Here is a 15,299-nt window from a genome sequence, read left to right as displayed (position 1 = left end):
CTGTTTAAGTCCTAATGGAAAGGAGACGACCGCTTCGTTCAGATCTGATGTAACAGTGGTTTAATGGGTGCAGAATCCTGTGTGTTTTGGAAAGGCATCTTTCATGAAAAAGTTCTTCAAGAGATAACCAAATAACAAAACTTAAAAAAAAAAAAGATAACTTGCATTCCAAACACAATCCTTTTATTTCGTTGGTTAAACAAATCAAGTAGGCTACTCTACACCTTCATGAACAAAGTTATCTCCCAGTAGGATACCTACACCCACATTTATGTTTCCTAATATTCGTTAGTTTTCCGAATGGACAGACATCTTTGCTTGAAAGCGAACAAATATTAAGATGTAAGCTATCCTGAAGATGCTTGCAAGAAAAGGGATGCATAAGGAAAGGGGAAAAAACTTACGGGGGGTGGGGGTGACAAAGGGGCGCTGGGGTATGTCATGAAAATAGTAGATTATCTATAGGCTGATTTACTTCTGAAACAAGTTTAAAGTGTCGGATTCTTGGGAGATACACGATCTAGATCTAGTAAGTTGTTTTTTTAACGAGTTCAATGTTACTCCCGATGTAATACATGTTTCGTTTTTTTTTATCTTGAAAATTTCCATTCGTTCTTTTTTTTTTTTATAAATGTAGATTTTAATTATTATTAACATGATTGTATATGATTTAGCTTTGATTCTCGTAAAAGTATTGTATTAACTGAAACTGATAATAGGCCTACATTTGTTGTAAACCAGATAGATTGTGAAGGCATAGGTTTTTGTATAGAAGCTTGAAGGATATAAACATACTCTAAAACGAACTGTGGACTTCTTCTTCTTCTTCTTCGTTCTCATTGTTATGCTGGAGTGATCAGATGACGAGACCAATACATGAGATGAACAGCGCAGTGGTTTCCAAGTAAGGGAGCTCTCCATATAGTTTTTTTCTATTGGGGTGTTTTGGGGCCAGTGTATTCTACGGTCCTCTTGGTAAAGAGAGCAGTTTTGGAGGACATGGTCGGCATTCTCTGGTGACACTCCACATGGGCAGATTTCACTGGTTCCAATTTGGCGCTTCCGGTACATATGTTGTGAACTGTGGACAATCTAGAAGAGGGACACCAGCTTTAAGATAAAGCTTAAACTGTATTTTTCGCTAGACGTCTCTGTACTCCTATAGGGATGTGAAAGTTGGACACTGAACGCTGAGTCTGAAAGAAGAATTCAATCTATAATTAATTAAAATTGAAGTGACCGTCGTGAAATTTCATTCAGATGTCACGCAGCACGAAATATCAGCTGGACACTGATCGCTGAGGCTGAAAGAAGAATCCAAGCATTTGAGAGAAATGCTACAAAAATGCTGCGAATCAGATACAAGGAAAAAGAGACAAATGAGTTGTACTTTTACAAGTCAACGCTCTGGCTGAAAAAAAGACTCCTCAATACTGTGAAGAGACGAAAGCTGATCTGGTTGGGTCATATTGTAAGACATAACACACTGTCAAAAGTCATTCTTCAAGGTACAGTGGCATGAGCACGAAGAAAGAGTCTTCCAAAGAAAAGCTGGTTGGACAATGTAAAAGAATCGTAAAACTAAACCTAATGTAATAGAATCGTAAAACTAAACCTAATTAAAAGAATAGTAAAACTAAACCTAATGTAAAAGAATAGTAAAACTAAACCTAATGTAAAAGAATAGTAAAACTAAACCTAATGTAAAAGAATAGTAAAACTAGACCTAATGTACAAATACAAAACCTTCACCTATTTGACACAGAAACACTCAAGGGTAAACACACATTTCTTATTTCAAGTGCTGAGACAAATTTACTTAAGAGCTTTGAGTTTTTCTTTTAGTGCAGTGATTACCAATGAAAAGTTGATGTAGGCCTACATTTAGTCATGCAAACAAATACAGAGCTAGAAATACAATTTTAAAAGACATATTGTATAAAAACTTACAAGCAGTGGCGTCTATGAAAGGGGGATGCTGCAGGGCGCACAGGCTGTCACCAACGAAGAAGAGACACCCAAGTGGAAAAAAGATTGCACTTCAGATCATGTGATAAGCGCTATTACTAAATGAATAAAGTATAACACTTGGAAATGGGGAATCTCTTATTGTGAAAAATTCACATTTATATTCAAGACATATGAGGTTCCTCCATTGACGAACTCATTATGAGTCACTTTCACTCCTTGACATTTTCTCAGGCATATGGACTTTTTTCTTTTACAAATATAAATCTTCATCCTCCATTATTTAACTGTCCATCTCACACGGTCATAGGAGCGCGGTGGCTGAGAGGTTAAGCTTCCAAACCTGGGGTCCTGGGTTCGAACCTTTTTATATTTCGACTTAAGTCAATAACTTTGTCGTCTAGGAATTAGTGTTTCTTATAGCGTTGAGACTGTTCATTCCTAAGTGCTGTCATCATAATGTTGGCGAATATTTAGTGCTTGCGAGAGAATACTAATAACTTTACTACATTTTATCTGCACAGGATTCCAGCAGTAGTTATCTGACTTATTTTCTGCTCCTTCCTTTTGCAATGTGATTCCAATCCACACATTTCTACACTGTTCAAGATAATAATTGTGAATTTTGGAGGACTTTGTAGCGGGGCCAACTCGAGATCATGCGACAACTCTACCATACCAATAAGAATTCGTATGTGACTGGACATGTCATCTCTAGGACCTGGACCGTTGTTGTTGGTCCCTTTATAGGTTCATCCGAATATATTGACACTGTCGATCTCTATAAGAAATAAAGGCCTTAACTTTTCTTGTTTATCTTTTAGTGACGTCTACTAGATGCACTAAATACGGATGAAGGATGTTTACGACAATGCTTTAGACCAGTATTAGACTTAAAAGGTGTAAAAAAGTATTTCTGTTTAATCACGACGCTCAAAGTGTTGCTTTGAAAGAGAATAATATAAATCTTGAAACAATTTACTGACATTCATGCGGCCCTTTCGGTGGCACTATCGGCCCAATGGGGTACCGGCCCACCGGGCATTTGCCCGAATGCCCATGTAGCCAGTCCGCCCCTGGTTGTAAGGTTAAGCAAAAGAACAAACTAAACGATATTTTTTTATTGGTTATATTTTTGGGAAAAGTTTATCAGGCGAGTGGGGGGGGGGGGGGTTTGACACCCTGCGCTTAACATACCTGGTTAGACCGACCATAGGGACGCCACTGAATATAGTCTTTATTTTAATTTCATGTTATAATATATAATACTACCATAACCCAAAAACATATTGAGTAGACCTAGATGCTCATAGACGAATCAATCATTATCCTTGCTTCTGTTTGGCTCTTGTTAAAAAAAAATATTAATGATCATTTTGTTTTATTTTTTTTTTAAACAGAAATGTCTTCAGCTGCCAATTGTGTGTTGCTAGCGTCTTTGTGCATGTTCGGAACAGCGGCCTTTAGCCTAAATGCACGTAAGTGGTCCGCATATTTCTGTAGCATTTTTCATCTTAAAGTTGGCTACGTTTTAGAAGACATAAGAAAACTTACGGAAGATCAACCGGAGATGATCTTGTCTATAAAATATACGGTTACATATTTCTGGTGGTTTTTTCAGTCCCACGTCTTACCTCCTCTTCTCCATTACCTCCCCTCATGAAGATTAAGGGTATAAGGTAGAATGACAAAATAATAAAAAACAGAATAAAGACAATCTTTAATTATATTTCATGAATTTTTTCATTGATATTTCTTTAATTTATTTAATGAATTATTTCACTTGACAGAGTGATTTTTTTTTCTTGCACCCGACTCTCACATTTCTAACATATCCGGTGGACAATGGTTATGTCTGCGGTAGTTGTGGCAAAAAATGTAGGTCACAGTTGGGGCTGCTGAGCCATGGGAAATACTGCATTCCTCACTAATCTTCGGACTCGAAGACAAGCCTTATTATTAAGAGTACTACATGGATCTATATTTCTACAAAGTCTTCCATATCAACTTTGGGTATTCCGTTATGCAGAGGTGTTGCTAAGGGGGGGGGGCGAGGGTGCTAACAGCATCAGGGGTGTTATAGCTACAGACAGCTAGTCCAACGAACTCGTTGTAAACGAATTACTTAGTTCAGTGTTTCCCAAACTTTTGATCTATATGTACCCCTTTTAAACTTATAGTCCCCCCCCCCCCTCAACCACATAATAATTTATTAACAGAACATAGAAACTTGGTATTTAAAGGGAAACTCCGATGATTTTGACAATTTTTGATATAATATATGTTTTGATTTACAGATAATGAATATATTCTTCTTTTTTTTTAATTTGCAATAATAACTTTGTAATTGATGTTTTTCTGACATATTTTTTTTGCGCATCCAAAACGATCAGATTTTTACCGGGTCTCTATGTGACGTCACACTAACCTATTAATTAAATCTATTGACTTACTGTATAACAGGAGACCATACAGCAAAGTTTACATTCTCGTAAAAGAAATATATCTTCATCTATGCACTTAGATCTAGATCTTGTAAGTAAAGAAAAAAATGCGTGTTGAAAGTAGATTTACATGCTTGACTAACCACGGCAGTGTGTATTTTCTCGCCTGACCACTCAACACACAACAAACACTATCACTTGGTTGTCTTGTCATGACCGACTACACGTAGTCTCGACTAGCCTTACACTGACCACTTTGTTAGAATCAGTCAGACACACGATCTATTTACTTTTTTAGGACAGGGAGGGGCTTAGATGAAAATGTTACTTTTTTAAAAAATCTAGTTGGTTATCCTAATGCTTTTAGATCTCTATTTATTTATATAACTGTACCACAGCTCTGGATTAGGCCGTCACTAACAGCTTCTGTAAGAATGAAGCGATACGATATGCCTAACCTAAAAACAAAATCTCAAAGAACCCCGTTTTTTTTTTAGATGTAAAGAATTTACTGTCTAATTTATTAAATATAAATGCTTCTAAGCATTTAAATACAAAATAGTAAAATGTTTACTATTACAACTTTTTACGCAGAATTTAAATATTTATTTATGTCTATGTCAATAACTCAAATTTGAAAAACCATCGGAGTTTCCCTTTAAAAAAATCTGCATAGTTAATGAGGTGCAACGCGTACCTCCATCCAAAGTCTTCCCGTACCCCTGGGGGTACGCTTACCCCACTTTGGGAAACACTGACTTAGTTGATGACAAGATCTTGAATAAACCTTGTATCTTTTAAAACAAAGTAATACTTACTTTTACTGATAAATATAGGCTGCTTTCAATGAAATGTCTATGCAGATTTATGTAGAAACACACAGGTGAAATAACAAGGACTTTAAATTATATATCAATTCATTTTAAAAAAACCAGAATAAGCACAGGTCACTCTGTCACATGTCGCAACCTTGAACTTCAATAATTTCATAATTCTCACCTCCCCCTTTTTATCAAGGCTGATCCTCTATGATAGTTTTACTCATGTTTACATCAGAATCTATCCAGCCAATAGAAACACGCACACTGCATAACAAAGGGGGGGGGGGGGACAACACTGTGCTACGATGAAAGAAACAACTAAATTCTACAATAGAAGGGGGAAAAATCTGCGTCGAATGGTGAATCAGGGGCGTAGCTAGGAATTTTCCATCGTTTGGGGGCCCGGGGGGCTTGACCACTTTGGGGGCCCCTGCATTTAGCGTAATATTTAATTTTTATTGTAAAAAACACTCCTTTGGGCCCCCCCCCCTTTTTAAGTGAGGGCCCGGGGGGATTTTAAAATTTGCCCCCCTTCCCCCCCCCCTAGCTACGCCACTGTGGTGAATCAGTCCACGAATGTTTGTAATTATCTCCTAAGTGTTGGGTTTTCCAAAATAAAGAGAAACAAATGACATCTTTCATCGGCAGATTTTTTTTTTGAGGAGTTGAGTGAGGGGTGACAACATTCTTACAGGGAGACACCCTCCGCTGCTTATATGTTGACTTGACCAGGATAGTGATGAGAAGACCTCCTTGATTTACATTCATCTTTTGTTTCGAATCACGCTCTACACTTCTATCTAATTATTACGATTGCATCACTTTACTTACCTTTTAAGCCCCCATTAATGTTGCAAGAAATGTAAAGACATCTACACCAAAAAAGAAAATAAAAAAATATAATATTTATTTGTGTTGTGTATAAATTCTTTAATTAATGGAATATAATTTTCTTATAACAGGGGCGGCTCTGCGCCCACGTATTTTAGGAGGGCTTGAGGTCTCGAACCGCTGCAAGGCACCTTACAACTCGATTGTGGCTCTGGAGTTTATGTCAGGGGCGTCCCCGGTGGCCTTCTGCTCAGGACACATACTGAACACTCGGATCGTAGTGACCACAGCCTACTGCGTAGAAAAGTAAGAGAAGTTTTTTTTAAATGCTTTATATGGGTTTTTATATATTACCTTTATTGGTTTATTTAAGTGTGTGCCAAAAGTGACACATTGTGATGTAACACATAGTATTGTAATTATTGGTACTGTCGATAATCGCTAAGTACAGCTAACTATTGATAGCAATATTTCACAACAAACTTACAAGAAAAAAAACCCAGCACAAATGATATGTTGATAAATAAAAAAGATTTGGACTTCACATTATTGGCTATTACAAACCTTTGACATTCCCAGAATCAACCTAAAAAATAATAAGGCTTCTGGCAATGTGAATGAGTAGTTTACTCATAACTGTCGACCAATAGGGTTCTGTTTATATAAGATGGGTTATACAGCAAGGCGATTTTCTCTCTGCGCTCTGGTTTCGCCTTGCAATCAATCATTTATTCCAAATTAATTCCTAGTACTACTTAGGGTTTTAAAGTTGACACAAACCTAAATACACACACACACATTTATTTCATCAATTATAAACAGACAATATAAAATTACACGCCGAAACAAAACAAAAAAAAACAACAACAAAAAACTGCCTACCTTAATTAAAACGGTAAAGAACTTCAGTGATGATATCTGCTTTGGCTTAGACAAGTGTGACATGGTAAGTATTGAAAAAAGGCAAAGCAGCCATTACTAAAAATATATTTAAGGGCATTGAGGGTCTGAACTCTGCTAAGTTTTAATTAGATTGCCAAGATAAACCAGGAACACTTAAAAGAAACATCTCTGTGTAAATATAAGCAAAGAGTACTTACAATACTCAACACCGGATTGTCTGGCAAAAACCACTTGACTTTACTGTAATCAATAGCTGTGGGGTCCCAGTACTCCTTTACACTGTTGGTGTCATAAAATGGAGTGACACCGTCTGACACTGACCTACATAATATTGATGCATATTCTGAAAATAAGATTAAAACTGTACGAGTCTAGCAATGAGCTAGTTTCCTTCCTTAGCCAATACGACTCTGAAGCAACTTCTCAGAACTTGAAAAATACTGATGTTGATATTGGTCTGAATTATGGGCAGGGCATGAGATTCTTCAGGGGTAAACCAAAGTACTTCACGGAAAATACCCGGCTCTGTTACACGGTGACAAGATTAACAGGATTGCTTCCTTAATACGAGGCGTGGTGGCTGAGAGGTAGAGCGCTTGGCTTCCAAACCGGGGTCTCGGGTTCAAATCCTGGGATTTTTACTCTCGGGATCATCAGGGCCCCTCTGCGTCAACCCAGCTCTAATGGGTACCTGACATTAATTGGGGAAAAGTAAAGGCGGTTGGGCGTTGTGCTGACCACATGACACCCTCGTTAACCATGGGCCATAGAAACAGATGACATCAGCTGCCCCATAGATCACTATGTCTGAAAGGGGAACTTTACTTTTTTTTCCCTAAACATGGCTCAAAGCAGGTCATCTTTACCTTGAAACAAAAGACTGTCACAGAAAGACAAGAACTGGACCGAGTTATATGAACTGAAAATGTTGAAAAACCTGGCCAAAACTCGATGCTATAGACACATTAAGAAAGTAAGGAATCGCGAGTGCGTCAATTGAACACACAATGGCAGGATGTTGAGCTTTGTCAGAATCTGCCTACCTAGGTCACCTTGACCAAGTTGCGAAACTAATCCATCAACACCTGGCCATGACACATGATCTTATTGGGGAAAATTAAGCCTCCTGACAACAAATACTCGCCAGAAGTTTCTCGAGCCAAACTAGTACTTACTAGATTGGGATAGACCTTTGACAGACAAGACAGTGTATTTAAATCGATCACGTTTACTGTTTACTGACATAAAACAAACAAACCAACAACATCATTGACATCAAAGTATCACTATCTCACGCTATAAGAGTGGAAAGTGGAAAAAAAAACAAAAAAGAACACAATAACTTTAAGGAATCTTTTGAATTTTTCTGAATTCCAACAAAAGCCGGATTTTAGAAAGTGGAGGACTGGCCAGGATTTTTATTTTTTAAAGACTGGCCAGGATTTTTTGTGTGGAGAGACTTACCAGCCTTCAATGCTCGGAATAATCATATTAATAAATTTAAAAGCATGGCAGGAAATTTTAAACCAAATTTGTAAAGAAAAACTATTTTATTTCCATTTGATATCAGATGCTGATGTTGTCTAATTTTTAAAAATGTTTTTGAAATATGGAGGCCGCTGAAGCTCCTTTTACTGGCGTGGCCCTTGGCGGCAGCAACGTCTAATTTGGACTGTCGTATATCTGACCCTGTTCAGCTAGCCATAATATTTTTTTCATTATTTCATCCACAATTTACAAAGACAAAAAAACAAAACCTAATGACATACTCAGACACAAAGATAGAGGCACAGTTCTTATTCCATACGCTAGAAAAAATTCGTACAAGTCCTCCTTCTTCCCTAGTGCATTTAGAGAATGGAATGGGTTGTCTGAATAAGCCAGGAAAGCCAACGACTATTTTTGAAAGTAACGCCTGTAATATATAAAATAAAACAATTCTAAAATATAGATAATGTAGATCAGCGGTTCTCAACCTTTTAAGCTCGTCGACCCCTTTTTACAATCCCCCACTCTACCGCGACCCCCCCCCCCGCTCACACATACAGCAATAAAAGAATAGACAAAACAATCCATTTTTTCGATGGTCTTTGGCGACCCCTGGCAAATCATCAATCGACCCCCTAGGAGGTCGCGATCCACAGGTTGAGAACCCCTGATGTAGATTATTAATTATTCGTTTGTTTTGTTCTATTACTGATCTGATTGATTGATCTTTGTATTTCTGTAGTCTGAGGATGCTGGGACAAGCTGGTCTCCCAGTGTTCGCTGTGGCTGGTGAAAGAGATTTAATGGGCACTGACAGTGAGGAACAGAAGATACCAGTAGCCAATTATAAGGCACACCCATTATATAATGACACAACTCTAGGTTAGTCTGGCACATTGGCTAGCCGAGTTCATGTTTTGTAGAAAGTCAATTTTAAGTAATTACATTAGATTTGATAGCGTCAATACTGAATGCGGCTTAAGTTTAGGTCGAATAAACGAACATAGAGAGAGAAGAGCGAGAGAGTGAGAGAGAGAGAGAGAGTGAGTGAGAGAGAGACAGAGAGAAAGAGAGAGAGAGAGTGAGAGAGAGACAGAGAGAGTAAGAGAGAGAGAGTGAGAGAGATAGAGAGATAGAGAGAGAAAGAATGAGTGTGAGAGAGAGAGAGAGAGAGAGAGACAGAGAGAGAGAGTGCGAGAGAGAGAGAGAGAGAGAGAGGAGAGGGTTAGAGAGAGACAGAGAGAGAGAGAGAGAGAGATTAGGACCTCCCCTCCCCACACGTATATTTTCATGAGACATTTAATATTTCGTTAAGTTTTTTTTATTTATTTATTAAAGTGGTGAGATGTGTGGCCGAGAGGCTATGTACGCTTGACCTAACTTGGCTATCAAGGGGGCTTGAGGTTCGACACCCGACTCGATATTATCTTCTGATGCTCTGACAATCTGATGTTATCTTCTGATGTTCTAACAATCTGATGTTATCTTCTGATGTTCTGACAATCTGATGTTATCTTCTGATGTTCTGACAATCTGTTGTCATCTTCTGATGTTCTGACAATCTGATGTTATCTTCTGATGTTCTGACAATCTGATGTTATCTTCTGATGCTCTGACAATCTGATATTATCTTCTGATGTTCTAACAATCTGATATTATCTTTTGATGTTGTGACAATCTGATATTATCTTCTGATGCTCTGACAATCTGATGTTATCTTCTGATGTTCTGACAATCTGATATTATCTTTTGATGTTGTGACAATCTGATATTATCTTCTGATGCTCTGACAATCTGATGTTATCTTCTGATGTTCTGACAATCTGATGTTATCTTCTGATGTTCTGACAATCTGATGTTATCTTCTGATGTTCTGACAATCTGATGTTATCTTCTGATGTTCTGACAATCTAATGTTATCTTCTGATGTTCTGACAATCTGTTGTCATCTTCTGATGTTCTGACAATCTGATGTTATCTTCTGATGTTCTGATAATCTGATGTTATCTTCTGATGTTCTGACAATCTGATGTTATCTTCTGATGTTCTGACAATCTGATGTTATCTTCTCATGTTCTGACAATCTGATGTTATCTTCTGATGTTCTGACAATCTGATATTATCTTTTGATGTTGTGACAATCTGATATTATCTTCTGATGTTCTAACAATCTGATGTTATCTTCTGATGTTCTAACAATCTGATGTTATCTTCTGATGTTCTGACAATCTGATGTTATCTTCTGATGTTCTAACAATCTGATGTTATCTTCTGATGCTCTGACAATCTGATGTTATCTTCTGATGCTCTGAAAATCTAATGTTATCTTCTGATGTTCTGACAATCTGATGTTATCTTCTGATGCTCTGAAAATCTAATGTTATCTTCTGATGTTCTAACAATCTGATGTTATCTTCTGATGCTCTGACAATCTGATGTTATCTTCTGATGCTCTGAAAATCTAATGTTATCTTCTGATGCTCTGACAATCTGATGTTATCTTCTGATGCTCTGAAAATCTAATGTTATCTTCTGATGTTCTAACAATCTGATGTTATCTTCTGATGCTCTGACAATCTGATGTTATCTTCTGATGGTCTGAAAATCTAATGTTATCTTCTGATGTTCTAACAATCTGATGTTATCTTCTGATGCTCTGAAAATCTAATGTTATCTTCTGATGTTCTGACAATCTGTTGTCATCTTCTGATGTTCTGACAATCTGTTGTCATCTTCTGATGTTCTGACAATCTGTTGTCATCTTCTGATGTTCTGACAATCTGTTGTCATCTTCTGATGTTCTGACAATCTGATGTTATCTTCTGATGTTCTGACAATCTGATGTCATTTATGATGTTCTTTCAATCTGTTTTCATCTTCTGATGTTCTGTCAAACTGTTGTCATCTTCTGATGCTCTGTCAATCTGTTGTCATCTTCTGATGCTCTGTCAATATGTTTTCATCTTCTGATGTTCTGTCAATCTGTTGTCATCTTCTGATGTTCTGTCAATCTGTTGTTATCTTCTGATGCTCTGTCAACTTTCGCGTGGATGAGAAAATGTTTCGCTGCGGAGCGTAACTTCTTGTGAATGTTTACAAGGTCACATCCTCTCTCTTTCAGACAACAATATTGGCCTTCTGCAACTTGCCATACCGGTCACGTTTGGAGCGTGCGTTCAGCCATATTCAAAATATGAGGAGGACCCCAACGCTTGCACTGACATAGACAAGAGCTGCTTCATGGTAGGATGGGGGGCGTACACAGGTGAGGTCTTTTTGTTATACGCTGCCTTCAGATTGGGGATGAACAATTCATTTCGACTTTGTATTATGTAGGAGACCTACCTATGTGAAGTCCCCCTTTGGATTGGGAAGCGTACACATATGAGGTCCCATTCCTTGTGTATTCATCTGGTTGTGTCATACCACATTCACTTTATATGTTGTTGTTTTTAAATAATTTTTGCGGTCGGAATGTTCAAAAATATATATTTTTTAAACTTCTAAAATGTATTTGATGTTTTAGCTAGAAAAACATAGATGTTATATCTAGAAAAACAGTTTCAGTATATGGACCAAAGGTTTGGAACTCACTCCCCATTGGTCTCAGACAACATGCTTCACTACATTCAAGAAGAACATTAAGACTAATGTTCAAAACTTTAGTAGATTAGTTTCTCATTTTCGCTCTCGTGTTAATGAGTGTAATGTTATCCCAGCGTATAGAGCCTACATCATGCTTGTTAACAACGCTCTATTCATTAAATTATTAGTAACATTTAGTTTTTAAATATATAGTCATATGCTACATAATATGTGTTTCATTATGCTATTAGAAGTGTTAGTGCTTTTTTCAAAAACAGTTTCGGAACATCGAATTGTACACATTAGATTCAAGCCGGTGTTTTTTGTTATATTTACATTAACACTTCAGAGTTGGCAGTTTAATCTTTTGGTTTAATCCATCGATATTTCTATTCTCGTTGCCTAGAGAGCTCCGCCTATTTGAACTCGGCCAGACTAAGAGCGGCCGATATGGTGGTGTACGGTGATTTTGTCTCAAGGATATTGACCTCATCGCAACTACCAGCAGGTACCCTTGTAGTTGAGGGCGCCAATATCAAGAACAAAGCCTGTATTGTAAGTTAACTTGATGTTGCATCTAAAAAAAAATACAAGAAAATCCTAATGAGTAATGAGCCTCTTACAATTCCAAATTTAAATACAAGTCCATGTACCAATCTAATGCCTGATTTTCTTTAGGAGTCGTCTTTAAAAAGTTAACATTTTACAGAAGGTGGGAATATTTATGATGTCAATCTAAATTAAATAAACGTTTTCACAGTTACAATGGTATTGGGTGGTGAATAGGTTTAAACGGTCTCAGGAGTCAAAACCGATGGCATAAAGTCTCTAGTATGCCGGGGACTGTAGTTTCGGTGAAGAAAAAACGGAATTCCCTTTTTTTTGAAATAAAATAACTTGGCCTACAATATCTCTATTCAAATCAGAACTTGGAACCTGGAAAGCTGATCTCTAAAACAGCTCTAACGATTTTTCTATTAATTTAACAGGTGATGTGTATAGCTAATAAAAGAAATACTAGCTCGTTGGCCACACAAGACAAACTCTAGTTTGACCGTTATAAATTTTCAAAGTAAATAAGAAATAAATTTAAATTTGGCTAGAGAACTAGACCTAGATCTAAATCTAACATAGGTTATGAAATGACTATCTCTTTCTGGAATTTCCAAATGTAAGGTATTACTGATTCAAGACTTAAGTAAATTAAAAATGTTCCATTGTTTTTCAGTCTCACTTTCATTAGTTATGAGAAAAACTATTAAAAAAGACAGGTTGTAGTCAGTTGTATATTAGGCCTCATTTTAAAGTTGCTTAAAGTTTATTGATCGATTATCTAAACTTTGCATATACATTTTCTTACGAAAATCTAGTAGAGATAAAATCTAAAACAAGGGAGAGAACTAGTAATTGGCTCAAATTGTGTTATAAGCTGAATTAGTCCCCTTTCTAAGGGAAAGAAATAGTACTTGACCGAAGTGGTGGTATAAGCTGAATAACTCCCCTTTATAGATTGTCGTTTGAGGCTTATCACAAATTTAATTATACGACTAATCCCAACTAATTTATACACTTACTTTTCGCTTTTGTTATTTTTTTTTTTTTTTTTTTAACGTATTGTTTTTTTTTGTGTTTGAATTTCGCTTGTTTAAAAATGTATTTCTTGTCCAAACCTCAGTTTGATTGGGGTGACCTGATCGCTTGTAAGAGGAACAACAAGTATGTGTTGCGGGGCTTGCTGTCCAGGTACAACTGCATGACGCCAGACGTGCCAATGTTGATGACCGACGTTACGCTGTACGATCTCTGGATGACCCGCTGTGTCCAAGACTGGACCTCTTGTTAAAGTTGACCATTGAGGGAAAAAACGACAACAACAAACATGAATGGGAACAACTTTTATTAAGATATTGTTGACACATGGAATGAAACCGAGTCTCAATATAAACCAAAGATAAAATCATTGAACGGGATGAGAGGGGGGGGGGATAGTTTTATTAATAGATATGTAAAAGTCTGATCTTTGATATGAATAAAAATAAATAGAAAAATCTTTTTTTTTTTAATTCGTTTTTGTAATTTCTATCTATCTATCTATTTATCTATCTATCTATCTCTCTGTCTCTCTCTCTCTCTCTCTCTCTCTCTCTCTCTCTCTATATATATATATATATATATATTAATCTATCTATCTATCTATCTATCTTTCTATCTATCTATCTATCTATCTATCTATCTATCTATCTATCTATCTATCTATCTATCTATCTATCTATTTATCTATCTATCTATCTATCTCTCTGTCTCTCTCTCTCTCTCTCTCTCTCTATATATATATATATATATATATATATATATATATATATATATATATATATATATAATCTATCTATCTATCTATCTATCTTCTATCTATCTATCTATCTATCTATCTATATATCTATATATATATATATATATATATATATATATATATACATGTGTGTGTGTGTGACGCTGCCTATTGTGCAATGTCTGTATCCGAGACCATCGTTATAGAATGCCTGAACACTTACCTGCGACGTCACAACTTGTGGGCAGTGGAGACGAATGGCTCTATGCCATGTCGTACAGAGCTGTGACGTGGCAACGAGTTTTAGGTCTCCATTGCAGCTCAGTGTTTAGGCCTTCTAAGACGACTGGTCTCAGTGTATCGTGCGAGGCGACCGTATCATTATTCCGAGGTTACCATTATTTTTATTTTTAATTTTTGTTTTAATGATAAAAACAAAAAAAGAATTAAATATTTTATATAGGTTCTAACTTAAACTCAAACTCTAATTATTGCATTATCCTTTGAAGACTTAAAAAAAAACAACAATAACGCAATAACAATACATTGAATGTAATTTTGCAAACAGAAAATAATTAAATTAAAGTAACGTACACGCGGGGGACGCCCACGAGTTTTCCATAAGCGCCTAACTCACTTTGCGAGTTATCTATAATAATTGAGGCTCGGTGGCTGAGTGGTAAAGCGCTTGGATTCGGGGGCCTCGGGTTCGAATTGTAATAAAGACTTCGATTTTTAATTTGGGGATCTTTGGGCGCCTCTGAGTCCACCCATCTCTAATAGGTACCTGACATTAGTTGGTCGTTGTGCTGGCCACATGACAACCTCGTTAAAAGTTGGGCCACAGAAACAGATGACTTCATCTGCACTAGAGATTGTAATGTCTTAAAAATGGGGGGGGGGGGGGCTATGTATAACATTTGTTTTGAA

General features: G+C 36.8%; 1 protein-coding gene across 1 annotated transcript; it reads left to right on the top strand.

Moving 5' to 3' along the window:
- The first annotated feature begins 440 nt into the window (after positions 1–440).
- Positions 441–14,094, top strand: LOC106074660 (trypsin-2-like). Its single transcript, XM_056036587.1, has 7 exons — positions 441–523; positions 3,369–3,446; positions 6,196–6,370; positions 9,198–9,337; positions 11,577–11,720; positions 12,447–12,595; positions 13,716–14,094. The coding sequence occupies exons 2-7, from the start codon at positions 3,371–3,373 to the stop codon at positions 13,881–13,883; spliced, it is 852 nt and encodes a 283-aa protein (XP_055892562.1). The 5' UTR covers positions 441–523; positions 3,369–3,370; the 3' UTR covers positions 13,884–14,094.
- The last annotated feature ends 1,205 nt before the right edge of the window (positions 14,095–15,299 follow it).

The sequence above is a fragment of the Biomphalaria glabrata genome, chromosome 7 (genome assembly GCF_947242115.1).
Source record: "Biomphalaria glabrata chromosome 7, xgBioGlab47.1, whole genome shotgun sequence".
NCBI lineage: Eukaryota > Metazoa > Mollusca > Gastropoda > Planorbidae > Biomphalaria > Biomphalaria glabrata.
The sequence above is the reverse complement of the archived record's forward strand: the minus strand, read 5'-3'. Positions and strand labels throughout refer to the sequence as shown.

Coding starts and splice junctions, on each gene's coding strand:
- LOC106074660 (XM_056036587.1), top strand. CDS start 3,371: ATGTCTTCAGCTGCCAATTGTGTGTTGCTAGCGTCTTTGTGCATGTTC. Junction 6,371..9,197: donor ACAGCCTACTGCGTAGAAAA/GTAAGAGAAGTT, acceptor GTATTTCTGTAG/TCTGAGGATGCTGGGACAAG. Junction 12,596..13,715: donor TCAAGAACAAAGCCTGTATT/GTAAGTTAACTT, acceptor TCCAAACCTCAG/TTTGATTGGGGTGACCTGAT.